This window comes from Oncorhynchus mykiss, chromosome 7 (genome assembly GCF_013265735.2).
Source record: "Oncorhynchus mykiss isolate Arlee chromosome 7, USDA_OmykA_1.1, whole genome shotgun sequence".
Lineage (NCBI taxonomy): Eukaryota > Metazoa > Chordata > Actinopteri > Salmoniformes > Salmonidae > Oncorhynchus > Oncorhynchus mykiss.
Genome location: NC_048571.1, coordinates 17,372,378 through 17,398,955, shown reverse-complemented (window position 1 = coordinate 17,398,955; position 26,578 = coordinate 17,372,378). Strand labels below are relative to the sequence as shown.

General features: G+C 46.1%; 1 protein-coding gene across 1 annotated transcript; it reads right to left on the bottom strand.

The window, feature by feature from the left end:
• Window positions 1-937: 937 nt before the first annotated feature.
• On the bottom strand, window positions 938-26,578 carry LOC110527410 (heparan-sulfate 6-O-sulfotransferase 3-B). Its single transcript, XM_021608660.2, has 2 exons — window positions 25,465-26,578; window positions 938-1,956 (listed from the first exon to the last, which is right to left on the bottom strand). Exons 1-2 carry the CDS (start codon window positions 26,031-26,033, stop codon window positions 1,185-1,187), a joined length of 1,341 nt encoding a protein of 446 aa, XP_021464335.2. The 5' UTR covers window positions 26,034-26,578; the 3' UTR covers window positions 938-1,184.

Below are 26,578 nucleotides of genomic sequence, written 5' to 3'. Positions count from 1 at the left end.
TACCCCAGTTCCTGTGTTTTCGTGCATAGTTGAGTCGCTTGGCCTTGTTTCCACGTCAGAGGTATGGCTTTTATTTTTATTTAAAAAATGTAGCCCCTTTTTCTCCCCAATTTCGTGGTATCCAATTGTTAGTAGCTACTATCTTATCTCATCAACTCCCGTACGGGCTCGACGAAGGTCGAAAGTCATGCGTCCTCCGATACACAACCCAACCAAGTCGCACTGCTTCTTAACACAGCGCGCATCCAACCCGGAAGCCAGCCGCACCAATGTGTCGGAGGAAACACTGTGCACCTGGCGACCTTGGTTAGCGTGCACTGCGCCCGGCCCGCCACAGGAGTCGCTGGTGTGCGATGAGACAAGGACAAGGACATCCCTAACGGCCAAACCCTCCCTATCCCGGACGACGCTAGGCCAATTGTACGTCGCCCCACGGACCTCCCGGTGTGCGCGAACCCAGAGTCTCTGGTGGCACCCGGGAGGCCTGGAGGTATGGCTTTTTGGCCGCAAGTCTTCCAGGAAGGGCACTTCTGAGCATACATCTACGGACAGTAGATGGGTGTACCAGTGTCCCTCTGTTTTCTGCCAATTCTGATTGTGAAGGGAAGTAAGCATGATGTGTCTTTCATCTGCTGCAGTAAGTTTCCTTGGCCGACCACTGAATCTACGGTCCTCAACATTGTCCGTTTCTTTGTGCTTCTTCAAAAAACATCTGGAAACCCCTGTCTGCCTTGATATTTCTGCCTGGGAGAGACCTTGTTGATGCAGTATAACTACCTTGTGTCTTGTTGCTGGGCTCAGTCTTGCCATGGTGTATGACTTTTGACAGTAAACTGTCTTCAGCAACCTCACCTTGTTAGCTTACCTGCCTAAAATGTTTGCACAGTACTGCACCCTCCCTTTGCAACCCTAAGCGAACCACATTACTTTTCAAGAATCCTGAGGCGCTCATTTTATTTACGTACAGTCCTAGAGTTGTTCAGCAACTTTGAAGAACAGACAAGCATTAGAAAATGAACACACAATAAACTCTGCATGAGAGGAGAAACTAAAGTTTACCACATCATAATACATAGTAATAATAAATACATCCATCTGAAAGATTAAGACACCATTGGGCAGCCCAAGGCAGAGAGAGAGAGAAACTGACAGGAAGTACTAGTCCTTACATGGATGTTACGGCCTCACCATCTCACCACCTGGCTGCTGTAGTCCTCTGTGGTGGCTACACCTCTCACCTCTTCCCCTTCCACCCCCTCTATCTCCCTCTCCTCCTCCTCCCTCCTGGCTTTGGAGATAGAGGCTGTGTGCTGGTGTAGCCGCTGCCTCTCCTCCTGCCTCTCCTGCCTCCTCCTCAGCCTCTGCTCCCGGTGCTGTGTCTGGCGGCTGTACTGGTACCTCCGGAGGAACAGCTCCTTGGCGTACTCGTACAGCTCCACGTCCAGGGCGTTGAGCCCCTCGATGCGCCGCCGCAGAGCCCCCTCCCCCACCCCCACGCTGGCCGCCCGCGTGCTGTTGATCTGCGTGAAAGCCTGGATGAAGCGCAGGCCGAACGTCCGCTCAAACAGGTACTGCGTCTTGCGCTGGAACTCGGTCAGGCCGTAGAAGGCCATGTTGCGGAGGTTGTTCTTGGCACTGGCTAGTAGGACGCGGCCGCGCTCCCGTTCGGCGCCGGCGGTGAAGGTGGAGACGTTGTAGCAGCCCACCAGGCTGAGGTCGGCCAGCATGCGGACCTGCCGGTTGTTGGCCAGGTTGGAAGGACAGTCCATGAAGTTGGTCAGCGTGACCCCGGTCCAGTCGTCGCCACTGTAGCAGGCGGGCAGTTCGTCCTGGGTGGGAGAGCGGCCGTCACACATGTGCAGGGCTGTCTTCCAGGTGGCGCCGCGCTGCACGTGCTTCCACTCGCTCAGGTAGCGGGAGACAGGGTCCCTTAGCATGGTGATGTAGTAGAAGTTCCTGCAGCAGAAAAGACAGAAAGAGACATTAGTTTCAATACTTGCTTCCTTTCCATGTCTCCTGTCCTTATCTTTTTTCCTCCGCGCTCTCCAATCTGTAATGACAGAACTTGGAAGAGGGAGAAGTGGGAGAGTTAGAGAGAGTGAGACTGGCACACGTCTTTCACTTTCCCTCCCTCTATCTAACACTCACTGATGAGCTAGAGGGTGGCAATGAGCTATAATTATTTGACCATGTGAGAGAGAAAAAAAGGTGGAAATGGGGCGATGAAAAGAGTGAAGAAAATATTATATTTCTCACATTTAAAAATAGCCAGCACTAGAACTCTGATAACGCTCTCTCTAAACAGTGATCCTAATGAGCTGAGAGCACAGTGGGCTATCTCATTTTTAATACGGAATAAGAGATATCTCTCATCTTATTGCTAGGCCTCCCTAGCTCCTGAATATGCATAACTTGGTACCTTCCTTTCACTACATAACAAATAGCTACATTTAAGAAGCCTTTTTCATTGTGCTCTACTGTACTTTTTCATTGTGCTCTACTGTACTTTTTCATTGTGCTCTACTGTACCTTTTCATTGTGCTCTACTGTACTTTTTCATTGTGCTCTAATGTACTTTTTCATTGTGCTCTAATGTACTTTTTCATTGTGCTCTACTGTACTTTTTCATTGTGCTCTACTGTACTTTTTCATTGTGCTCTACTGTACTTTTTCATTGTGCTCTACTGTACTTTTTCATTGTGCTCTAATGTACTTTTTCATTGTGCTCTACTGTACTTTTTCATTGTGCTCTACTGTACTTTTTCATTGTGCTCTACTGTACTTTTTCAGGAAGATTATCAATTTATCGAACATCCAATCCCTAGAGGATTTCTCATAAATCAAAAAAGGGAATATAGGCTAAAGATGAGCGTGTAGTCAGAGAGATCCCCTTCTATGTATATAGAATCACTTCTTCTAACACAGATCAACTCGCATTGCAGTATTTTCTACATTCGTTTTCTACATAGTCAAATAAAGTAAGGGAACCGTTTTGGGCACTGGGAAAAAATAGTAGCACCCCCCTTGACAGGTAGTGACGGGAGTTTGAGAATTGAAAGCTGCAGCTACATGGAGTCAGACTGTGTCAAACATAGAGCGCTGCTTGTTTCCACTTTGAGATTCCTAACGGCGAGCTGCTAGAGATCTATGAGGAGCGGGTAGGAAAAGAGTAGACTGTCAGAGGAGACGGAGCTTCACGAAGCATTCACTTGTACATTCTGATGGAGAAGGAACAGACACTTTATAAGATAGATGCCATAGTCAACACTGAGTTGCTAACATTTTGCCGGAAAGGAAACTTGAGTTGCTTAACATTTTGCCTGATCAGAAACTGAATTGCTTGAACAGGATTTTCTCAACGGTGAGCAATGGCGTTGAGTAGTCAGAGTATGTCTGATGTTGTCTCTATTCTGATGAACAAATATTGATTTCTACCAAACCTCTTAGGGGTAATTGAGAAAAGTGAAATGTCAGTCTGCACCACTGAAGTGGTAATAATGGCTCTGTGACTGCCATTTAAAGAACCACCTGACTGTTGACCTTTTGGTGCAGGGGACACACACACCACCCTCAAAGGTAATTAGGAGATTATTTGTGAGGTGGCAGACTACCATCGACCGAGATTTTAATGTGTCAGCAGAAATAGATCCTAACAAAGTTTTTTCTCATGATACACACGCACACACTCCCACCGCTGTACAGAGAGATGGACACACACTCCCAGAGCTGTACAGAGAGATGGACACACACCCACAGCTGTACAGAGAGATGGACACACACTCCCAGAGCTGTACATAGAGATGGACACACTCCCACAGCTGCTGCCTACACAGTGTTTCAGGGAAGGGGGCATTTTAGACCTCCATTACCTACAGATGTAGGACCTTTATTTGATCACCCTTTTGTTGCTGAGCATTTTCCTTCAGCGCAAGAATGATTTGCATAAATTCACTGAAAACCCACAGTTCTATTAAGAGTATATTACTTTTCATGTTACTACATTTTGACCAGCTAATAGCCTAACCACTGTTCAAGCGACATTATTGACTAAATGTTCAAATCCTGTTGCTGCAGGATTATTTTGCTGTGACAATATAATTTATTTAACGAGGCAAGTCAGTTAAGAAACAAATTCTTATTTACAATGACGGCCTAGGAACAGTGGGTTAACTGCCTTGTTCAGGGACAGACTTTTAACTTGTCAGCTCGGGGATTCGATCTAGGAACCTTTCGTTTACTGGCTCAGCGCTCTAACCAGCAGGCTACCTGGTTAGAGGCCCAATTAAGATCCTACATCTGGGCCGCTAACCACAGGACAGGCCCATCAATACGTCTCCACACAATCCAGACATTCTAGCTCCATCCTCCTATTCTTCAATAGTGACCTATTGACATGAATGGGCGAACGTCAAAGCACTCCGATTACTCGTCTGTGTGTGTGTGTGTGTGTGTGTGTGTGTGTGTGTGTGTGTGTGTGTGTGTGTGTGTGTGTGTGTGTGTGTGTGTGTGTGTGTTCGAGCGACAGAGTGGTTGGGAAGGTCAGGGCATCAATCAACAGTTAATAGAGTCCGTCATCAAACAATGGAGTGTTCAGCTTTATCTTACTGTGCAAAACAACAGTGCACACACACATTGTTTCAACATGCACACGTTTGGCATGTAATTGACCTGGGACAACATCATATTCTGTAACAGGATGGATGTTGACTTACAGACTGGCTACACTCCATGCATTTACATATATACTGAACCAAAATATAAATGCAACATGTAAAGTGTTGGTTCCATGTTTCATGAGCTGAAATAAAAGATCTCAGACATTTTCCATATGCACAAAAAGCTTATTTCTCTCACATTTTGTGCACAAACTTGTTTACATCCCGGTTAGTAAGCATTTCTCCTTTGCCAAGATAATCCATCGACCTGACAGGTGTGGCATATCAATAAGCTGATTAAACAGCATGATCATTACACAGGTGTACCTTGTGCTGGGGACAATAAAAGGCCACTCTAAAATGTGCAGTTTTGTCACACAACACAATGCCACAAATGTCTCAAGTTTTGCGGGAGCGTGCAATTGGCATGCTGACTGCAGGAATGTCCACCAGAGCTGTTGTCAGAGAATTGAATGTTAATTTCTCTACCATAAGCCATCTCCAATGTCGTTTTAGAGAATTTGGCAGTACATCCAACCCGCTTCACAACCGCAGACCACGGGTAATCACGCCAGCCCAGGACCTCCACATCCGGCTTCTTCACCTGTGGGATCATCTGAGACCAGCCCCCCGGACAGCTGATAAAACAAAGCCCTTCTGATTGGCTAGGCCTGGCTCCCCAGTGGGTGGTCATGTGAAATCCATAGATTAGGGCCTAATGAATTTATTTCAATTGACTGATTTCCTTATATGAACTGTAAATTGTTGCATGTTGTGTTTATATTTTTTGTTCATTATACTAGTTTCATTTCTACAGCACAGAAAGAACTCCAATCACTTGAAGCTGACCAGAGCCTGAGGGCTTGTTTTACTGTGTTAGTGCCAGTCATCTATAAAATGGGATGAAATCTAAATAAAACAAGCTGTGAAACTGTACACCAAACTTTCTAACGGCAAATCGTATATACTCTGTGTGCTTATACATATATTACAATCCCTTATAAATGACACTCAAACAATGCTTAGGGTCCATCATATTTTTCATCATTTCATAATTGATATAAATTATTTTTTTTATCACAGAATATCTGGTGGGTTTATGTCAAATGGTTTTTATATTTTTGTATGTAAATGTACATAAAGTGTAATATCGGGATGCAAACTCAAAATGTAATCCATTTCAACTCTATAACTGACATGGTACATGTGTCTTCTATTTTTGAAGCCCATAACCATGTGTGTATAATTTAGTTTCAAAGAAGATTTGTTTAAGACTACCAAGAAACACTCTGTGTGGGACCCTTGTTCAGCCCACTGCAGTAAAAGGTTAAATGCTGCAGGTACATGGACAGATCTAGCTTACCATCCTCAAACCGGTACTTTAACCCTGACCTTAGATGACCGTCTACACTACAACTCCCTCCCACTGTTTCAACAGCTGTAGCGGGCTGCTACTCCTCTAATAAATATGTGTGAATTCTACTGGGTTTCCATAATGGAATGAGACAGCTCGGATTCTATTAGCGTGGCTGGAGGACTGATCCTGTCTGATGACTTCATTGAGAAACAAACTACTATTCGCACAGAGCTCAATCAGAGAGGTTCAGGTAAATACACTTGATTGATTGATTGATTGATTGAAATGAGCCCAGCTCCTCTCTGTGTTGCTCTCACAAAATCCATGTGTAACTTCAATTCAAGTTGTGTTACAACAAGGAATATGAACATGTACTGTAAGAAGCCGAAATAACTTAATATTCATAACCACGAAGTCACTAATATTTATTGAGATAAAATAGCAAACCAAGCAATATAGGGAAAGTAAGTAAATGAGCAACAACGTAATTCACTACTACATAATCATTTTCATTCAGAGGAACACCCCTCCTCATCTCCTGGCACGGTCAATGCAATGGTTGTGTCTAAAATGGCACCCTATTCCATGTAGTGCACTTATTTTGACAAAAGTAGTGAATTGTTATAGGAAATAGGGTGCCATTTCAGATGCATCTGACCCAGTGGCAGAGAGGCCTCTATCCACCCTAATAAGATGAGTGCCTCTCAATCATTCATAACTGACCATTTCAACAGTGCATAGGAGCACTCTGGACAAGCAATCAATACTGCCCTGCCACGACTCCCAGTGTCTGTCTGATGGATGGTTGAATAAAGATAATTGGTCAAAGATTTTTTTTTTTTAACTAAATGGGCGAAGTTGGCTTATGGCATTTAACACGACTGGAGTTGTATCCACTGGCCTTCAGTAAGCTATACAGTGTCTGCTGACCTTTTAGACATAGTTCTCTGGTTTAGAAATGTCTGAGGGGAACAGAGGGTGTTATGGGTACTCGGACCCATGGTAGTCGGGAAGATACTTGGACACAAACTCATATGATAAAAAAAATACAACTCTAAGAAAACAGTATGCTGCTATAACAGACAAAGCACTCAATGACTAACTTAAATGAATGGACGGGATACTCAAAACAGGAGCAATTGTTGTTGAAACACCTTGTATTGCCATAGACCTAGAATTTCTATGTCTATGCCCCTCTTATGGCCTGATCTCCAAGTCTCCTTCATCTGCAGTGCAGACAGCCTCTCATTGATTTCCCGGAGTGTGTGGGGCGAACTTGACGCTATTGCTGTCTCCCCCTTGCCTCCCCTCACCTTCCCCTCGCTTGCTTAGGCTTTAAAGGAACTCACGCCGTAGAGGAAATGTGGAACATGGGATCAATATTAGCCAAGACAATTCTCATTCATTACTATTAAGGACACACACTGGCTTGATGAGGTGGAATTGAGTCACTTCGTGGAAAATGGCTCAAATCAAATACAATTGTATTTGTCACATGCTTCATAAACAACAGGTGTAGACTGACAGTGAAATACTTACTTACGGGCCCTTCCCAACAAAGGAAAGATATCATTTTTTTAACAATAAAAAAGAACAACAAGAGGAATAAATACTGTTGATGCACAGGGGAAATTGAGGTAGATATGTACATATAGGTAGGGGTAAAGTGACTAGGCAACAGGGTTGATAGTAGCAGCAGTGTATGTAATGAGTCAAAAGAGTTAGTTCAAAAAGGGACAATGCAGATAGTGCAGGTAGCTATTTGGGTAACTATTTTGCGGTCTTATGGCTTGGGGTTAGAAGCTATTCAGGGTCCTGCTGGTTCCAGACTTCATGCACTGATACCACTTGACGTGCGGTAGCAGAGAGAACAGTCTATGACTTGGGTGGCTGGAGTCTTTGACAATGTTTAGGGCCTTTCTCTGGCACCACCTGGTATAGAGGTCCTGGATGGCAGGGAGCTCGTCCCAGTATGCACTTCCCTCTGTAGTGCTTTGTGGTCTGATGCCAAGCAGTTGCCATACCAAGCCGTGATGCAGTTAGCCTGGAGCTAGCCTGGAGCTAGGCCCATCTCTGGGCTAGCCGAAGAAATCCATCAGATAATTCCCGGGCTTCAATACCTCTTTTGCCAATTAGCCTGGATCCTTTGCTGCCGACACGGAGCCCCGCCGATCCATCTCGACTGGTCTACCGACGTAACCGTCCCAGGGGGATTCCCAGGGGGATTCTGTCCCGAAGCAAGCACCAGTTAGCCTGGAGCTAGCCTCAAGCTAGGCCCATCTCCCAACTTAGCCAAAGAAATCCATCAGATAATTCCTGGGCTTCACTCACTGGATCCTATGATCACTCGGCTACACATGCCTCTCCCTAATATCAATATGCCTTGTCTATTGCTGTTTTGGTTAGTAATTTTTTGTCTATTTCACTGTAGAGCCTCCAGCCCTGCTCAATATGCCTTAGCTAGCCCTTATGTTCCACCCCCCACACATGCGGTGACCGCACCTGGTTTAAATGGTGCCTCTAGAAACAAAACCTCTCTCATCGTCACTCAATGCCTAGGCTTACCTCCACTGTACTCACATGCTACCATACCCTTGTCTGTACATTATGCCTTGAATCTATTCTTCCGCACCCAAAAACCTGCTCCTTTTACTCTCTGTTCCAAATGTACTAGACGAGCAGTTCTTTTAGCCTTAAGCCGTACTCTTATCCTGCTCCTCTGTTCCTCTGGTGATGTAGAGGTTAACCCAGGCCCTTCAGCCCCCAGCATTACTCCCATTCCCCAGGCGCTCTCATTTGTTGACTTCTGTAACCGTAAAAGCATTGGTTTCATGCATGTTAAGATTAGAAGCCTCCTCCCTAAGTTTGTTTAATTCACTGCTTATGCACACTCCGCCAAAAAGGAAGGCAACCAAAAATCCTGAAAATTCCATCCCTAACTATAACATTTTCCGTCAAGATAGAACTGCCAAAGGGGGCGGAGCTGCAATCTACTGCAGAGATAGCCTGCAGAGTTCTGTCATACTATTCAGGTCTGTGCCAAACAATTCGAGCTTCTACTTTTAAAAATCCACCTTTCCAGGAACACGTCTCTCTCTCTCCACTTGTTATAGACCCCCATCAACCCCCAGCTGTGCCCTAGACACCATATGTGACACAAACTGGGACATGCTTATCACCCCGGACGTCCTACATTCTAAGCTAGATGCCCTCAATCTCACACAAATTATCAAGGAACCTACCAGGTACAACCCTAAATCCGTAACCATGGGAACCCTCTTAGATATCATCCTTACCAACTTGCCCTCTAAATACACCTCTGCTGTCTTCAAGCAGGATCTCAGCGATCACTGCCTCATTACCTGCATGCGCCATGGGTCCGCGGTCAAACGACCCCTCATCACTGTCAAACACTCCCTAAAACACTTCAGCGAGCAGGCCTTTCTAATTGACCTGGCTCAGGTATCCTGGAAGGATATTGACCTCATCCCGTCAGTAGAGGAAGCCTGGTTGCTCATCAAAAGTGCTTTCCTCTCCATCTTAAATAAGCATGACCCATTCAAGAATTGTAGAACTAAGAACAGATATAGCCCTTGGTTCACCCCAGACTTGACAGCCCTTGACCAGCACAAAAACATCCTGTGGCGTTCTGCATTAGCATAAACTAGCCCCCGCGATATGCAACTTTCAGGGAAGTCAGGAACCAATATACTCAGTCAGTTAGGAAAGCTAAGGCTAGCTTTTTCAAACAGAAATTTGCTTCCTGTAGCACTGATTCCAAAACGTTTTGGGACACTGTAAAGTCCATGGAGAATAAGAGCACCTCCTCCTAGTTGCCCACTGCACTGAGGATAGGAAAAACTGTCACCACCAATAAATCTACGATAATCGATCATTTCAATAAGCATTTTTTCATGGCTGGCCATGCTTTTCCACCTGGCTACCCCTACCCCGGCCAACATCTCAGCACTGGACCCTCTCATCTGGACCCTCTCTCTAAAATTATCCGCCGAAATTGTTAAGACTCTTATTATTAGCCTATTCAACATCTCTTTCGTATCGTCTGAGATTCCCAAAGATTGGAAAGCTGCCGCGGTCATTCCCCTCTTCAAAGGGGGAGACACTCTAGACCCAAACTGTTATAGACATATATCCATCCTGCCCTGACATTCTAAAATCCTCAAAAACCAAGTTAATAAACAGATCACCGAACATTTCGAATCTCATCGCACTTTCTTCACTATCCAATCTGGTTTCTGAGCTGGTCATGGGTGCACCTCAACCACGCTCAATGTCCTAAACAATATCATAACCGACATCGATAAAAGACAGTACTGTGCAGCCGTCTTCATCGGCCTGGCCAAGGCTATCAACTCTGTCAATCAGCACTTCCTTATCGGCAGACTCAATAGCCTTGGCTTCTCAAATGACTACCTCGCCTGGTTCACCAACTACTTCTCAGATAGTGTTCAGTGTGTCAAATCGGAGGGCCTGTTGTCCGGACCTCTGGCAGTCTCTATGGGGGTGCAACAGGGTTCAATTCTCAGGCAGACTCTTTTCTCTGTATATATCAATGATGTCGCTCTTGCTGCTGGTGATTCTCTGATCCACCTCCACGCAGACTAAACCATTCTGTATACATCTGGCCCTTCTTTGGACACTGTGTTAACAAACCTCCAAACGAGCTTCAAAGACATACAACACTCATTCCGTAGCCTCCAACTGCTTTTAAATGCAAGTAAAACTAAGTGCATGCTCTTCAACAGATTGCTGCCCGCACCCTCCTGCCCGACTAGCATCACTACTCTGGACGGTTCTGACCTAGAATATGTGGACAACTACAAATACCTAGGTGTCTGGTTCACTACATATCCGTCGCCAAACCCACTGGCTCCAGGTCATCTACAAGTCTTTGCTAGGTAAAACCTTGCCTTATCTCAGCTCACTGGTCACCATAGCAACACCCACGCGCTCCAGCAGGTATACTGCACTGGTCATCCCCAAAGCCAACACTTACTTTGGCCGCCCTTCCTTCCAGTTCTCTGCTGCCAATAACTGGAGCGAATTGCAAAAATCTCTGAAGCTGGAGTTTTATATCTCCCTCTCTAAATTTAAGCTGCTAGGGAGTCCTCAATGTAGGTCTCCATAGCCTTGGTCTCCGGAACCGAAAGAGAGTACAGTCGTCCCCCGGGGCGGAGTGGTGCCTGGGAAAAGATAATTCCCATAGTCAAATGGTTGGTACGGCGGCAGCGAAGTGGCCCGGGCCTTACTGAACACCTCCTGGAGGTCCTGGTACTCCACGGGAATGGCGGAGAGGTCCGGGGCAACTTCCCAGGCCCCAGGAAGACGTCCTGGGGCAGGCTGCGCTGACTTCAGAGGGGCTGTACCGCAGAACCTGAGACCATCCTACCCACCTCATGCCTGGCGACAGCACCCAGCTGGGGAATAGCGAAGCAGGTTTGGGAGGCATAGCGTTCCCAGCCAAACCGGATGTTCGTTCCTGACGCAGTCCGCTCGAAGGTCCTGGAGTGGGCCCACTCCTCCAGGCTTGCCTGCCACCTGGGCTCCCAGCGGACCCTGGCTTATTGTGCAACAATGCTTTTGGTGGCCTACCATGGTTCCTGACGTCTCCGCATTTGTCGCCGCTTACATGGTCTGTGCACTGAATAAGGCTCCTCGGCAAGCTCCGGCTGGTCTCCTCCAACCTCTGCCTGTCCCTCACCGTCCCTGGTTCCACATCTCCCTAGATTTTGTCATGGGTCTCCTCCTGTCTGATGGCAACACCGCCATCCTGACCCTTGTGGATCGGTTTTCCAAAGCCGCATACTTCATTCCTCTCCCCAAGCTACCCTCTGCCAAGGAGACGGCCCAACTCATGGTGCAGCATGTCAGCATGTCCGGATCCATAGACTGCACATTGACATGGTCTCCGACCTGGGTCCTCAATTCTCGTCCCGGATCTGGAAGGCATTCTGCACCTTCATTGGGTCGTCGGCCAGCCTGTCCTCCGGGTTCCACCCCCAGTCCAAAGGCCAGTCGATGTGAGCCAACCAAGACCTAGAGACTACTCTGCGCTGCCTGGTCTCCGCCAACCCCACCACCTGGAGCCAGCAGCTTGTGTGGGTCGAATACGCCCACAACACCTTTCCCTGCTCTGCCATGGGCCTATCACCTTTTGAGAGTTCCCTGGGGTATCAGCCCGCTCTTGCCTGAGCAGGAAGAAGAGGTCGTCATACCTTCTGCCCAGATGTTTATCCGCCGCTATCGGCGTACCTGGAGGAGAGCCCGGTCGGCCCTTCTCAAGACCACCTCCAGGTATCGACGACAAGCGGATTGCCACCGGACCCCGGCTCCTGTACCCTTCGCATACATCCCACCTTTCATGTGTCCAGAATTAAACCCATGTCTCACAGTCCTTTGTCTCCTGTTTCCGCCACCTGGCACCCAGGTAGGACTCCAGGTGGCGCTTCTAGAGGGGGGGGGGGGGGTACTGTCACAACCTGATCTGTTTCACCTGTCTTTGTGCTTGTCTCCCCCTCCAGGTGTCACTCATCTTCCCCATTATCCCCTGTGTATTTATACCTGTGTTCTTTGTTTGTCTGTTGCCACTTTCTTTTGTTTGTGAAACCTACCAGCGTTTGTTCCCCTGCTCCTGCCTGTTTCTTGCTCCTGTTTTCTAATTCTTCCCGGGTTTTCACCATTCTGTCTACCCTGACCCTGAGACTGTCTGTCGTTCTGTACCTGACCCCACCTTACTGGATTATTGACCCCTGCCTGTCCTGACCCTGAGACTGCCTGCTGTTCTGGACCCTTTACCATAAATTATTACCCTCTCTGGATTATTGACCCCTGCCTGCCTTTGACCTGTCGTTTGCCTGCCCCTGTATTAGAAATAAACTTTTGTTTCTTCGACACTGTCTGCATCTGGGGCATAACTGAAACGTGATAGATCAGTACAATTAAATAAGTCCAAAATGGAAGGGAAACAGATTGTTTGTCATCTGTAGTCCCGTGAAATCTGCCAAAACAAGCTCAATAACTCAATGCATGTACACACTCCTATTGAATATGTATTCACCTGTATTGTGGATAAGCCTACATGTTGATTTACCCAGTTTTTCGACAGAGATTTACCATTCAAATAAATGATTGATTATTGTCTAATTGATTCATTCATGTCTAATTGATTCATTAATGTATACATGACTGTCTCTGAAATATGTTGATGTAATAAAATGCGCTCAAAAGATGCCCAACAATTTAACAGAGCAGTAGCTGAGTTAATCTGTCTGGATGAGGTGCCATTCTGTGGCATTGGCTAATATGCCTTATTTTTTGCTGTGGTATCGTTTTGGAATTGTTTTGGTATTGAGTGTTGTGATGTTATTGAGTATTGTGATACTAAGTCTGGTATTGAAGTCAAAATGCTGGTATCGTGACAACACTAGTTGTGATGTTTGCTGGAATAATTATCGGACCAAACTGCAGCACGATATGGTTTCCACATAATATTGATTTGAAAACGCACAAAACAACAAACGAAAGAACGAAACAAACAACAAACCGTGACTACAGAGGTGCTACGTGCACTAACTCAAAACAATATCCCATAAAATACAGGTGGAAAAAAATTATGGGGACAACAATAGCCAGCTGTCTCTAATTGGGAATCATACCCAAACACCTACATAGAAAAACGAAACTAGAACCCCACATAGAAAATAATAACTAGAATACCCCCAGTCACGTCCTGACCTACTATACCATTGAAAAACAAAGGCTCTCTATGGTCAGGGCATGATAGTACCCCCCCCCCCCCCCCCCCCCGCAAAACCTGAAACCAAATGGGGAGGATAGGGGGGGTGATTAGTATCGGTGGCGGCTCTGGTGCGGGACGAAGAAAACGCTCATCCCGCGGATCCGCCAGCATCGGGGGCAGCTCTGGTGCAGGACGAAGAACCCGCTCATGCCGTGGATCCAGCCATGGACCCGGGCTGAACACTGTGCCTGGACTGGACATCGGTGTCAAGGAAGGCTCCTGCCATGGAGCAGGACTGGACACCAGATCTGGACTGGATGTCAGTGCAGAGGAAGGCTCCGGCCATGGAGCTGGACCAGACGCCGTGCCTGGACTGAGCACCGGCGCAGGGGAAGGCTCCAGCCATGGAGCGGGACTGGACGCTGTGCCTGGACTGGGCACCAACGCAGAAGAAGACTCTGGCCTTGGAGCTGGACTGGACGCCATGCTAAGACTGGGCATCTGCGCAGGGGAAGGCTCCGGCCATGGAGCTGGAGGTTTTGTACCGTTGACCATCACAGGAAGGTTCCAGACCGTTGACCGTCTCAGGAGGTTCCGGACAGTGGACCGTCTCAGGAGGTTCCGGACTGTGGACCGTCGTTGGAGGTTCCGGACTGTGGACCGTCGTTCAAGGTTCTGGACTGTGGATCGCCGTTTGAGGTTCCGGACTGTGAAATGTCGCCGGAAGCTATGGTCTGTGAATCGTCGCCGGAAGCTCTGGATTGTGAACCATCGCATGAAGCTCTGGATTGGGGACCGTCGCCTGAAGCTCTGGACGGGGGAAGAGAACTGGAGGCCTGATGCGTGGGGCCGGCACAGGTGGCACCGGACTGGTGGCAGGCACCTCAGGGCGAGTGCGAGGAGCAGGCACAGGACGCACCGGACTGGGAAGGCGCACTGGAGGCCTAGTACCTGGAGCCGGCATAGGTGGCGCCAGACTGGTGACACGCACTTCGGGCGAGTGCTGGGAGCAGACACAGGACGTACCTGACTGGGAAGGCGCACTTGAGGGAGAGTGCGAGGAGCAGGTACAGGAATTACCGGACTGGGGACACGCACTTCAGGGAGAGTGCGAGGAGGAGAAACATGACGTACCGGACTGGAGAGGTGCACTTGAGGCCAGAAGTGTGGAACCGGCACAGGTTGCACCAGGCTGCTAACCGGATCCTCTGGTCAGACGTTGAGCAGAACACACTTGCACAACATCTCTCTCATCTCACTCTCTCCCAACTTTGTCATTGCCTCCCTGACAGTCTCTTGCTCTTCCCTCTGCTCAGCCGCAAGCTCCATGTGCCACCCCCCAAATAAAAACTTGGTGTTGTCCTTAGGCGTTCTGTAGCCGCAAACCTTTTCGTCATCGCTGTCCTCCATAATCTCCTTCCGTCTGTCGCCAAGGAAGGATTTCGCATCTCCCCATCACTTCTTCCCTTGTCCGGAAATCCTTCCCTCTTTGGGCACGCTGCTTGGTCCTGATTTGATGGGATATTCTGTCACGTTCGCTGGAATAATTATCGGACCAAACTGCAGCGCGATATGGTTTCCACTTAATATTTATTTAAAAACGCACAAAACAACAAAGAAAGAACGAAACAAACAACAAACCGTGACTACAGAGGTGCTACGTGCACTAACTCAAAACAATATCCCATAAAAGGGTAGTAAGTTTTAAGTTCCTCGGCGTACACATCACGGACAAACTGAATTGGTCCACCCACGCAGACAGCGTGGTGAAGAAGGCGCAGCAGCGCCTCTTTAACCTCACGAGGCTGAAGAAATTCGGCTTGTCACCAATAGCACTCACAAACTTTTACAGATGCACAATCGAGAGCATCCTGTCAGGCTGTATCACCGCCTGGTACGGCAACTGCTCCGCCCACAACCGTAAGGCTCTCCAGAGGGTAGTGAGGTCTGCACAACGCATCACCGGGGGCAAACTACCTGCCCTCCAGGACACCTACACCACCCGATGTCACAGGAAGGCCATAAAGATCATCAAGGACAACAACCACCCAAGCCACTGCCTGTTCACCCCGCTATCATCCTGAAGGCGAGGTCAGTACAGGTGCATCAAATTAGGGACCGAGAGCCTGAAAAACAGCTTCTATCTCAAGGCCATCAAACAGCCACCACTAACATTGAGTGGCTACTGCCAACATACTGACTCAACTCCAGCCACTTTAATAATGGAAAAATGTATGGTACTGGTACTGGTACTTCCTGTTTGAATTTTTGCTTGTAAGCAGGTATAGAGTTTTGGTCCTACTTGCCAAAGGGAGGGCAGGGGAGAGCCTTGTATGAGTTTAGGTGTGTGGAGTAAACGTGATGTTGAGTTTTATTGCATTTAGTACAGGTGATATGCTGGTAAAAATGAAGTAAAACTAATTTCCGTTTCCCTGCATTAAAATCACCAGCCATGAGAAGCACCGCAGTATGTACTGTCTATACATGTTCCTGTTTGCTTATGGCCCTATACAGCTCATTGAGTGCAGTCTTAGTGCCAGCATCGGATTGTGGTGGAAAATAGATTAGAAAAATATAGATGAAAACTCTTGGTAAATAGTATAGTCTGCAGATTATCATGAGGTATTCTAACTCAGGCAAACAAAAACTTGAGACTTCCTTAACATTAAAGATCATGCACCAGCTGTTGTTACCAAAGAGACATTTTGTCCTACCTGAGGCTGCATGGAAAAACCAGCGAGATGTACAGTGCATTCGGAATGTATTCAGACCCCTTGACTTTTTCCACATTTTGTTACGTTACAGCCTTATTCTAAAATGTATTAAATAGTTTTTTTCCCCCTCATTAATGTACACACAATACCCCATAATGACAAAGCAAAAACAAGTTCTTAGACATTTTTGCAAATGTATAAAAAAACGGAAATATCACATTTAAATATGTATTAGGAAAGGAAAGGGAAAGGGGGATACCTAGCCAGTTGTACAACTGAATGTATTTAACTGAATGTGTCTTCCGCATTTAAGCCCTGTGAATCAGAGAGGTGTGGACCCTTTACTCAGTACTTTGTTGAAGCACCTTTGGCAGTGATTACAGCCTCGAGTCTTCTTGGGTATGACGCTACATGCTTGGCGCACCTGTATCTGGGTAGATTCTTCCATTCTTCTCTGGAGATCCTCTCAAGCTCTGTCAGGTTGGATGGGGAGCGTTGCTGCACAGCTATTTTCAGGTCTCTCCAGAGATGTTCGATTGGGTTCAAGTCCGGGCTCTGGCTGGGCCACTCAAGGACATTCAGAGACTTTATCTTAGAGTCCCAACTAGTCTCCCAGTCCCTGCCACTGAAAACAATCCCCACAGTATGATGCTGCCACCACCATGCTTCACCGAAGGGATGGTACCAGGTTTCCTCCAGATGTGACACTTGGCACTCAGGCCAAAGAGTTCAATCTTGGTGTCATCAGTCCAGAGAATCTTGTTTATCGTGGTCTGAGAGTCCTTTAGATGCCTTTTGTCAAACTCCAAGTGGGCAGTTCTGTGCCTTTTACTGTGGAATGGCTTCCGCTTGGCCACTCAACCATAAAGGCCTGTAATATTTTATGGAGAAACATAGAACATTACAGTTCTTCAGTTTGTTCTCTAGTGATTGTATGTTCGCCAACAGAACAGAGGGTAGAGGCGGTTTATTTGCTCATCAGCATAACCTTGTCAGGATGGCGGCTCTTCTGCCTTTCCTGGGCTGACGCTTCCTCTTTTCGAGTCCCGGGGATTAGCGCCTGGTCTGGAGTAAGCAGCAAGTCCAGAGCTGTTGAATCATTGAAGTATAAATTGTCATCCAAATCAAGGTTAGTGGTCGCTGTTCTGTCCGGAAGCTGTTTTCGTTCATAGGAAATTATGGCGAACACGAACACGTTCTCAAAAAGCAGAATTGGTCCGGGGCCCGTAAAATGGCTGCTATCCACTGCAGCACCATCTCTTACTCTTCTGCTGTGTTGACTGTTCTAAGTCTGTGCACGAAGTCCCCCCATAGGAAGTTTGGCCAAACTGAGACTACTGTCTGTGATTCCAATCGAATGAGGTGAATAAGTCCATCAGACATTTCAATAAATCACGGTTGCCTGACCTGGTACTTGTGTACTAGCATTCCTACCCTACCCTTACTTCCGCCATATTGTGTGATACTGGTAGATAAGAGGTTTGAAAGTTGTGGATGTTTCTACTTCACACTGAAGCTAGGGTGTTGATGATTCTTGGGGAGTGAACCACACAACCAGTGCAAATCCAATTCAAAGGTGTCACTAACACCACACTGAAGCAACATTCACCCACATAGGCTACACGAGGCGTACCATTTTCTATCATACTCTTTCATCTTCACAATAACCCAATCGGTTGTCCTATTCCCAAACTTAACACCCTCAAACACTCTCCGACACCCCTTTCTGGTGTGTGAATTAGCTTCCCTGCAGGAGACACAGAGGGTGTGAGTTTGTGACCTCCTGCTCCCCGGCCCCCTACAGGAGGTGGAATTTCCTGCTGGGAATGGAGGTTGTGTCCTTGAACCGTGCAGTTAGACAAGAAATAGAAAGATAGTGAGAGATGCAATTTTTAAAAATATATATTATTTAACTAGGCAAATCAGTTAAGAAAATAATGCTTATTTACAATGACAGCCTTCCCCAGCCAATGCTGGGCACCTCCCTAAGGGACTCCCAGTCATAGCTAGAAATGATGTAGCCTGTATTTGAACCAGGGACTGCTATGATGTCGCTAGCACTGAGATGCAGTGCCTTAGACCACTGCGCCACTCGGGAGCCCAAAATAAAGACATATCAGAGCTAACCACTAACTAAATGATCACTAACCGGCAATTAAACATTCACCATAAACCATTAACCAACCAACCACTGGTAATGTTACTATACTTAGTGGCAGATTCATTCAATACTTACTGTAGGGGCCTGAAAGATTGTCAAAACAGGGAACTGAACATAACAAATCACCTAAACATTTCTTTCCGAATATTAGAATGTCAGTATGGGAGTTATATTAGTGTGGGAAACGATCAGATGGGAGTTGGATCATCAGTGTGTCTATTGAGCCAGAGCCATGTGGAGCTGTGTGACTACTGCCAACAGCCAGACTGTGGGAGATATCCTCCCCAGTCTGGTCTAGAGATCTACTTAATGAATCCTCACTGAGAGAGAGAGAGAGAGAGAGAGAGAGAGAGAGAGAGAGAGAGAGAGAGAGAGAGAGAGAGAGAGAGAGAGAGAGAGAGAGAGAGAGAGAGAGAGAGAGAGAGAGAGAGAGAGAGAGAGAGAGAGAGAGAGAGAGAGAGAGAGAGAGAGAGAAGAGAGAGAGAGAGAGAGAGAGAGAGAGAGAGAGAGAGAGAGAGAGAGAGAGAGAGAGAGAGAGAGAGAGAGAGAGAGAGAGAGAGAGAGAGAGAGAGAGAGAGAGAGAGAGAGAGAGAGAGAGAGAGAGAGAGAGAGAGAGAGAGAGAGAGAGAGAGAGAGAGAGAGAGAGAGAGAGAGAGAGAGAGAGAGAGAGAGAGAGAGAGAGAGAGAGAGAGAGAACAAAACAAAGAGCTGGAGCTCTGCATTATAAACCCTAGCTGCACCACATGGTCTCAGAAAAATACAAACAGAGGGTGAGATGGAGAAGTGACAAAAAAGAGGCAGGGAATGATATGGTAAGATAAAAAGAGCATAGATACTACATATACAAAGCCCCTTCTTAGAGACTGCAGGGAGGACAACTCCACAAGAGTTGAAAGACCTGCGAGAGCTGTCTGTAGAGTAAGCTCAGATCCTAGAAATAGATTGAAACTAATTCCAGTTCTATGGGTCAGACTGACCTCTTGTCCATTCACACTCTCAGCACTGTCTCCGGCCCGTACAACCAAGTGTGGGAGTGGACAGACCCATTCACTCTAGTGTGTGATTGATTTTGTTAATTGACTGATTGCTGCTCAAGCCAGTTCCAGGATATTAAGGTGTTGTTGGGGTAATTAACTTGTAATGACTCGCACTCAGAGATCATCATGGTCAGGTAAAAAAAATGGAACTAGCCCCAATTATGACAACTGAGCTCACTAAGTCCTCACTGAGAACGTTTGATACAGAGCAAGTAACATCAGAGCTCACACTGGGCAGAATGGGACTGTCACTGTATCTCTCTCAGTGGGTGAGTCCCAAATGTCATCCTATTCCCTAAAGTTCACTAGTTTTAACCAGAGCACTATGGGCCCTGGTCAAAAGTGGTGCACTATATAGGGATTAGAGATACATTTGGGACAGAACCACTGTTTCTCTTCCTGGATGTATATGACTGTCACCATGTATTAGGGACCAATCAGATCACTTCTGCACTCTCTCCTGTTCAACGGCGTCTGTTCGACAGCGTGTATAGTCTCTCTCCGCAGATGAAGCGTGAATGCTGATGCAACACTCATTTAAAGAAGGGAAAGATGCTACGCGCTAGCCAAGCATGAACAGCTGTGTGTGAAATCCTTTTTTCCTTTAGAGATGCTGTGATTACTTAACACCACTTGTTTGGCTGATGCTGTTGGATTAAATAGAGTTGTGCATATTAATTGAGCAATTAGTTGATGTGACTGAACAGATCACTTCCTCTACTGGAGTTCTCTGCCAGTTGTTACATGAGGTGATAATAGAATACCTTCCTACAGTGCTCGCACGTACACGCCCACGTGCCAACACACACACACACACACACACACAGTACAACGTGCAGTCCATTACAAGACCACGGGAGAATAGGCAGAGAAGGAATGTTACTCGATACGGCACAGATCCATTTCAGATTGAGTAGACAAAGAGAGAGGGGGGGCTAACTGTGGTTCTCTGATGGTCTCAGATCTGGGATGCTATTTCGGGAGCTACAGGAAAGCCCTAGGGATACATACTGGTGCAGAGACAGTGGAATAAAATGAGAGATTTACTGGGTAGATCTTGGATTGAGAGAGAGAGAGAGAGAGAGAGAGAGAGAGAGAGAGAGAGAGAGAGAGAGAGAGAGAGAGGGGAGTGGGAGAAGGAGGGCGAGGGCGAGCGTGAGAGGGCGGGGGAGAGGGACGGTGGGTGGGGGGGGAGACACCAAAGAATAATGGACTCTCCAGTGAGTTACTTGGACCACAATGTATTTCAGCCTTCACTTTCCCCCCAGCACAGAGCAGCGCATATTTCTCAATTGACAGAAACCTGCTTTTGTTGCAAAGATTTGTACATTTCCTAAAGATAAACTATACAAGTCAGGAGCACAGCAGCCTGTCAGGATTGTAGTTAGCATGTCACCTTTCTCTTTAACACAGTTATCAGAAAGACCATGTACTGCTTATGGAACTACATACAGTAATACATGGAACCACATCAATGGCCTACAGACACAGATGGCCAAACAGGTAATGATGCAATCACATGTCACTCATGAGCATGTCCTGATTGTTTCTCAGAAAATAACTTGGCATGGCGACATGAAAACAGTCAAGTTATGTCACTGTTTCAAATGACCTTATATTAGAGAAATTCAGAGTCAAACAAAAGTATTTTGAAATTCTTTGACACAGCTACTACTCTAATACTCAAACCTGGAGTGTTAGTATTTACAGTAGCTTTGAGGTATTAGTCATGAATTGATCTTGACATGTTCATCTTAGCAGTTGTTTTCTTCTAAATAAGTCACTTCCAATCCTCTGGGTTGTCTTGGGTGAGCTACACACACACACACACACACACACACACACAGCTGTTACTGTAATACCACTCACACAGATTCTCTGTCGTGAAACCTGTGTACTCAAAACACTTCTCGATAAGACAGAAAATGAGAGGGGAAAGGCACAAGTAGAAAGAGGCTTGTATCCGGGGCTTTAGTGACGTGCTGTATGCACGTGAAGAGCGACAAGTTTGTGTATAAATCGGGATCTGCTCCTTAATCTGCCTCCAGATGATAAAACAATGTAATCTCTAATCTCCTGTAAAGGAGTGTGGAGATTACTACTATCCTCTGAATGCCTCTGCAGAATACATGATATTACGTTACAATGGAACATGTTACGTTCTGATTAGGGACTGATACATTTTGGGAATATGATCCAAACCAACGACACATTCGGTTTTTTGAGAGACTTCCCAGGCAATTGCTGGGAGAAGGTGTTGCTGACACAAGACTTTATTAAGGCATATGATCCATTCACCAACTTCTATGGGAAATAATAACTGAATGGACCTTTGGTCTAGTTCAGGGTTTCCCAAACTCGGTTCTGGGCCCCCCCCCCCCCCCCCCCCCGGGTGCAGGTTTTGGTTTTTGCTCTAGCACTACACAGCTGATTCAAATAGCCAACTCTTCATCAAGCTTGGACTATTTGAATCAGCTGTGTTGTGCTAGAGCAAAACCCCAAATGTACACCACTGGGAGGCCCCAGGACTGAGTTTGGGAAGCCCTGGTCCAGTTAATTCCAGGTCTATAGAAACTACACAGAGGGAACACACTAATGACAGAATTACCTTATACCAACTTGGCTAATTAAGGTCGGAAATCATACGTCTCTCTCTCTCCTGCCTTCTGTGAAGAAAAAAAGGGTAATGAGTGTCAGAACCGGGATGCTGTGTCCTAATGATGTGTGAAGAGCATGCTCCGAGCTCTGTGTGCATGTGTGTGTGCGTGCTTGTGTGCGTGCGTGCGTGTGGTTGATCTACACAGAGTGTCTGGAACACACACACACCTCGGAGTGTGAGACATCTGCTGTACATGAATACACCTGGGCTACACCTCCACTGATAATCACCTTCTGATCATATATTATCCGTTTTATTTCATTTTATTGACATGTTCTTATTCATTTTGGTCCTATCTGATGTGACTTCCTTGTTATATGTGTGTGTGTGAAATGGGTTGTGACAATCATGTGAAATTCACTGTAAATACAGTTAGAAATTCAATCTACCCTCTGAACTGACTGTGAGAGGAGCTTACATAAAACAGCCTTCTCCTCAGATGGGAATCTTGAGCTGAGGGATTTAACGGATGAGAAATTGACTTAAGTGCAGGACAAGATTAATGTCAGAAATTTACCACCAGATGGGTTTTTTCTCATTTTCTCATGGTGTGCTTTGGGTCCCAGTGCCAGTGAAACGTGGAGGAGGAAGACAACGCTGAATCATCAGTGTACTGGATTTTGTGCACAAAACCCATATTATTAGACTACTAGACTGCTGTGGGTCCTGGGTAGGATGTTTTATCTCTGTGTTAATGTTAATAATATATTTGTCTATTCTAGTAGTGGTGTCTCTTTGCGGAAGAAACACATTAGCCAATGTTCACAGGCTCTGAGTAAAAGCCCTGTCCGTCAGCCTCAGGGTTTGACTTTCATTTTCAATGAATTGAAGAAAAAAAAACTGTCAAAGATAATGGTCAGTTTTCCAGTTCATAGCCGGTGATTCAATGCCATTCAAATTTGATTGTTCTGAGATGGAATTGACCCCAGAACAGGTCATTAATTATGTTATCTTTCTACTTGGGTGAGACAGTGAGGTTTGCCTCCTCTCTCTCTCTCTCTCTCACTCTCACTCTCTCTCTCTCGCTCTCTCTCTCTCTCTTTCCTACCATTGCAGCTGACCGTGGAAGAGCAGAAGTGACAAATTAAGGAGGTTCTAAGGTTGGAGCAGTGTGTTGCTGTTGTGAGGAGCACGCCATGCTGGACTCTGTGGCACGGTGCTCTTATTAGTAATTGGCAGTAACCTCGCATGACTCACTGATGGGGTTGGTCAAGTGAAGGTAAATGATGTGGAAAGTAGGACGGAAGTCAAGAAGGGAGGGAGGGAGGGAGGGAGGGAGGGAGGGAGGGAGGGAGGGAGGGAGGGAGGGAGGCATTTTAGCATTAGTGCAGAGCCTAATCCTGATCATGTTGGTTAGGAACAGGAGATACATCCACATTCACCCACGGTAGGCATTCCAATGAAAGTAGTCTGATGTGACAGGATCTGCTGGGATGGATGTGACCTTTCATGCGTTAGCCTGACTGAAGCGTCCCATGCTCTGGAGTTGCATGGGGACTGCCTGGAAATGCCAACGCTGTCAGAGCTCTGGCACCAGCCCTGACACAGCCTCGACCAGGGGAGACCAGATGATGGGGTGTCTGTGAGTTGACCCGAGGGCAACAATAGACAGATGGCAGCTTTGGCTCCACTAAAGACCAACATGTCCACATAGATGCTCCATACTAGCCTATAGGCACGGAGACTCTCAGTGACAACCTCTCAATTTCCAATGTCAAGGCCCAGTGCAGTTAAAAACATGTTTTTCATGTGTTTTATATATTTCCCCACTATGAGTTTGGAATAATACTGTAAAATTGTGAAAATGATGATAGTGCCCTTTATAGTAAGAGCTGTTTGAAAAGGCCGCCTGAAATTTCAGTCTGTTTTGGTGGGATGGAATTTTGGCTTGCCTGGCTTGCCTAGACCAATAAGAAAGAAAGTTCCAAACCTCTCTGCCAATAACAGCTTGTTTTCAGTTTCCCCCTCCCCACTCAGATGACGCCCAGACAGGCTTAGCAAATATCTTTGTTGAGAAATTGCTCTTTGCTGACAAGCTATTTTTGTTTATATTTTCCCATTTAGATTTTTTTCTCAAATGAAGGTAATTAATTGCTACCCAGAAATGAGTTGATATTGAGATTAAAATGACTGCATTGGAACTTTAACAAACCAGTGCCATGGTTCTGGTCTGACCGTTTGATCCGTTTCATTTCCATGCTTATTGTTCCTATACAAGCAGATCATATTTCTGGATACTTACCTGCATTGTTACCAGATTTACTGTTTCAGGTTTTACTATCTCAGTCTATATGGTATTTTATAACACCCTCATAATCATTGATTATCTTTGAACTCTTGATACCAATAAAAACCATGGGGATAATCTACAGTGCTCTTCTTGTATTATCCCTATGGTTACAGTACATCCTAAATCTACAGTAAGAAGTATGGGATCAGGACCAACAAGAGGACAAATGCACCAACCAAAATACAAGAAGATTAAATGATTGTAATGTCAAGCAGAACCCAAAAAGTAAAAAGGGAACAAGTTTTTTTTTAAAATGTTTTAACTAGAAGTGTTTCAGCCTTTCTACCCCAGAGTGGAATAACCCTGACATAGATGCAGTTTATAAGGTGTTTATAATGTGTTTATAGCCATGTATAAAGGCGTCATGTACAGTAAGTAGCCCTCTGTGAGGATAACTATTGCCTGTTAAAGCCTTCAGAAAAGTGCAAATTCATTTTCAACGGGAACATGAGTGCAAGGGGGGACATTTTTCACATCTTTAGTCAAGCTCCTTGCCTTCTATTCTTTTAATCAAGCTTTTAGCTCTATTCAAAAGAGAGGCTAATCATAGTATTTTAATACAAACCATAACGACTTTAATCAGTGTTCATGCTGAGTTGGAAGAAAAGCCTGCCCACTGCAGCCCCTGAGAGTCGGGGTTTTCCACCCTTTGCATGCTATTGTTCCTGTTATAGAAATGTAGTATAGGCTACATTATTCTTTCAAACCTATCTGATCACTGAATTGAATTCTGTCAATGTACACTTGCACATCACACTGTTTCTCCTGGCCACAAACAGTTTAGGGTCTACTGATTAGGTACAGGAGCAATAATCAAATTGAGACCCCTTACCGTCCGTTCCTCTGAGCATCCTTCTTGCTTTTCTTGTTCATCACTGCAGGCACGCAGTTAGTGAGCTCGGTCCAGTCCGCATGGAGACCACAACTCCAGCCAGTAGAGAACCTGGAGAAAAGCCAGGACTCCGCTTTGCCCGGGCGGTGACAGGTACATTTCTTCTGTCCGGGCATACAATCACAGGGCTGTTCGAGGTGAATGTTTCGGACAAGGTGCCGTCCGAAAGTAGTCCCACCGGTTTTCTGGATGTGGAGGAACACTATAACGTCATCTCCTTTGATGTTGAAATCCACGTGTCGCTCAAGGTCTCGGTCAGTAAAATTGAATTTAGACAGAATTTTTGAGGAACCCTCCTCGTCCAGCCCATCTTGGTACGCGTAAATGTCGTCCCCCGAGTGATATTGGCGGAACATTCCACTCAACTTGTCCCCAGTTAGAAAGCGACAAGAGTTACTGCCGGCTGAACAAATGTACTGATAGCCTATCATCAAGAAGACCACGGCCAGTATCGGAATCAAAATTAGTTTGTTGGATTTATCCTCCATTGTGCGTGGTGAAATAGTCATGCCATTGATATAAGCGGTAACATAAAGTCTCCAGCCAAACCAAATGCTCTAACTCCTCGTGCAACCTGCTTCATCGTAGCCTAGATGGTTACAGTTGTCAAACTTGATGTCTCCTTTGGAGCGATGCACATCTCTCTAGACAGGCAGCCTATTTATTTCCAGCAGCAAAATGTAATAATAAACTGTTCCCAACGCTGTGCCAATGTATCGTCTTCTATTGTCAGAAGCAAGGGAGAAATTTGTGAAATTGGAAAAGGAGACATAGCCTATCCGGGGTAGTCTATCTCACGAGCGCGCAGCTGATTCAGCATCTTCTTCTACAACGGCTCTGTCCGGAGGCGGCGACTGCAAGCTCGCATAAATGCATCACGCTGTCATTAGTAGCATAACCACCAGGCGCACACGCACTACTCATGCATCTCTCTATAACCTAACCAGTCCACTGTTCATTTGAAACCTTTGCGTCACCGCGACAATGTTTTTAAATAATAATTGTGTGTCGCTTAAGGCCGGCTCTTCAAGTCAGCATCTCAACAACAATTGTT

Coding starts and splice junctions, on each gene's coding strand:
- LOC110527410 (XM_021608660.2), bottom strand. CDS start 26,033: ATGACTATTTCACCACGCACAATGGAGGATAAATCCAACAAACTAATT. Junction 1,957..25,464: donor GATGCTCAGAGGAACGGACG/GTAAGGGGTCTC, acceptor TTTCTGCTGCAG/GAACTTCTACTACATCACCA.